Below are 2,140 nucleotides of genomic sequence, written 5' to 3' on the forward strand. Positions count from 1 at the left end.
TATCTCAAGCTACTATGTTAGTTATTACAAATTTACAATTGACAAATCTTTACCTTTTCACCTCCAAGTAAACGCAATAACTTCTGCTGATTAAATTTTACATCTTTTGAAGTCTCATCAGTGTCAGCATTCTAGATAAAAATATTTTTTACACATCGTTCTGAATGGTATAGGGACTGACACTAAGGGTGGTAAGTATTTTCTTAATAAGACTTTTTTGCTCATCAAATTGAGATTATACCGCTAATAGCTATAGAATTAAATCTACTGAAGAAATCCGCGTTTTAAGATTTAAAGCTACAAATGCAAAACTAAACAATGTAAAACATACTTCTTTAGCTGTTGCAGTGACGCTACTCATGCCGTATCGCCCGAATTGTTAACCTGGCTGAAAGCAGATAGAATTAGAATGTAGTCCGAAATCAACGTCGGGGTTTGACTTCTTTTTTCTTGTGTTCTCTCGCGATTGTGCATATGATATCTATGGCTTTACTGCTTTGGTTTGGACCAGAGATTTTTTAGAAAAAATGTTTGGTAAGGTAAATAGAAGCTGTTTTACACCTTCCCACAATAGGAAAACACAAACAAAACTTAACAAGTTCGTTTAAACCCTTTGTCAAAGTCACCACTTTCGCTCTATTTTGGACACACATAGACGGCAGTTGGACTACTCGGTGTTTATACGACTCTGGGTTGGACTACTCGGTATTTCTATGGCTCTGCTCCATGGCGCCCTCTATAACAGGCCTGGACACCGTCAGCGCCTCTCTCGAAACTGGTTTTGCAGCGCTTGTACGAATTGTAGACAGTTTTGATGAGTTATTTGACGAATTATCGCATTAGATAGTATTTGCTCGTGGTTTTAGCAGTTAATACAGTATGAATATTTAATTTATTATTCAGTTTACGCGTATTATGTGTATAAAGTAGACAGTTGGTTATTTATAGTTGTGTTTAAGTACGGTAACGAATGGACCCCTTTAAAACATAAAGTACCGCTTGTACAGCGTGTACCGCTTGTACCGCTTGTACAGCATGTACCCGCTTGTACAGCATGTACCCGCTTGTACCGCATGTACCCGCTTGTACCGCATGTACCCGCTTGTACAGCATGTACCGCATGTACCCGCTTGTACAGCATGTGCCCACTTGTACCGCATGTACCCGCTTGTACAGCATGTGCCCGCTTGTACCGCATGTACCCGCTTGTACAGCATGTACCGCATGTACCCGCTTGTACAGCATGTACCGCATGTACCCGCTTGTACAGCATGTACCGCATGTACAGCATGTACCCGCTTGTTCCGCATGTACCGCATGTACCCGCTTGTACCCGCTTGTACCGCATGTACCCGCTTGTACCGCATGTACAGCATGTACCCGCTTGTTCCGCATGTACCGCATGTACCCGCTTGTACCCGCTTGTACCGCATGTACCCGCTTGTACCGCATGTACCCGCTTGTAAACAGCATGTACCCGCTTGTAAACAGCACGTACCCGCTTGTAAACAGCACGTACCCGCTTGTAAACAGCACGTACCCGCTTGTAAACAGCATGTACCGCATGCAGAGTCGTAGAAACACCTATGGCTCTGCCCGCATGTACCCGCAAAATCCCGCAGTACGTCATGCTGTGCATGTACCCCCGCGTGTATCCGCAAGTGTGGGGACAAGGGCATATCCGCAAATACATTTTACTTCCTAGGTTGATATAGATTGTTATTGTTAGTGCTTACTCGATTTTCACCAAGAACAAGACACAAAACAGCATCAACTATCTAAATAAGTACGTTTTATAAATGTGTAGCCATAAAGTCTGATGTTACAACATATTACATTGTTTGGTTAAAATAACTGACTTTATTCGCACTAAATACACGTATTAAACATGTAAGAGTTACTTCATAGGCCTACAATATACTTTATTTGAAAAGTATGCTGATGGTGTTGCATTCATTCATGATGATTAGTAGCCTTTCTTATCAAAATTTCTATAAGCAACTATTTAACAATTTTTATTTTGTAAAAGGAACGAAAATGGGACGCAAACCAAAGTGGCCATATGGCAAATGTGACATTGCAGCTAAAAACAACACAATATATTGTGAAAACTGTAAACAATGGGTTCACTCAAAATGCG

General features: G+C 41.2%; 1 protein-coding gene across 1 annotated transcript in view; it reads right to left on the bottom strand.

Moving 5' to 3' along the window:
- LOC100185878 (small acidic protein) overlaps positions 1–460 on the bottom strand; it is a 2,265-nt gene extending 1,805 nt beyond the window's left edge. Inside the window, exons 1-2 of the mRNA XM_009859240.3 lie at positions 332–460; positions 54–131 (exon numbers count right to left, since the gene is read on the bottom strand). Of these exons, the coding sequence (XP_009857542.1) occupies positions 54–131; positions 332–361 (108 nt within the window). The 5' untranslated portion in view covers positions 362–460. The remainder of the gene's footprint in view (positions 1–53; positions 132–331) is intronic.
- Positions 461–2,140: the final 1,680 nt, after the last annotated feature.

This window comes from Ciona intestinalis, chromosome 2 (genome assembly GCF_000224145.3).
Source record: "Ciona intestinalis chromosome 2, KH, whole genome shotgun sequence".
Taxonomy (NCBI): domain Eukaryota; kingdom Metazoa; phylum Chordata; class Ascidiacea; order Phlebobranchia; family Cionidae; genus Ciona; species Ciona intestinalis.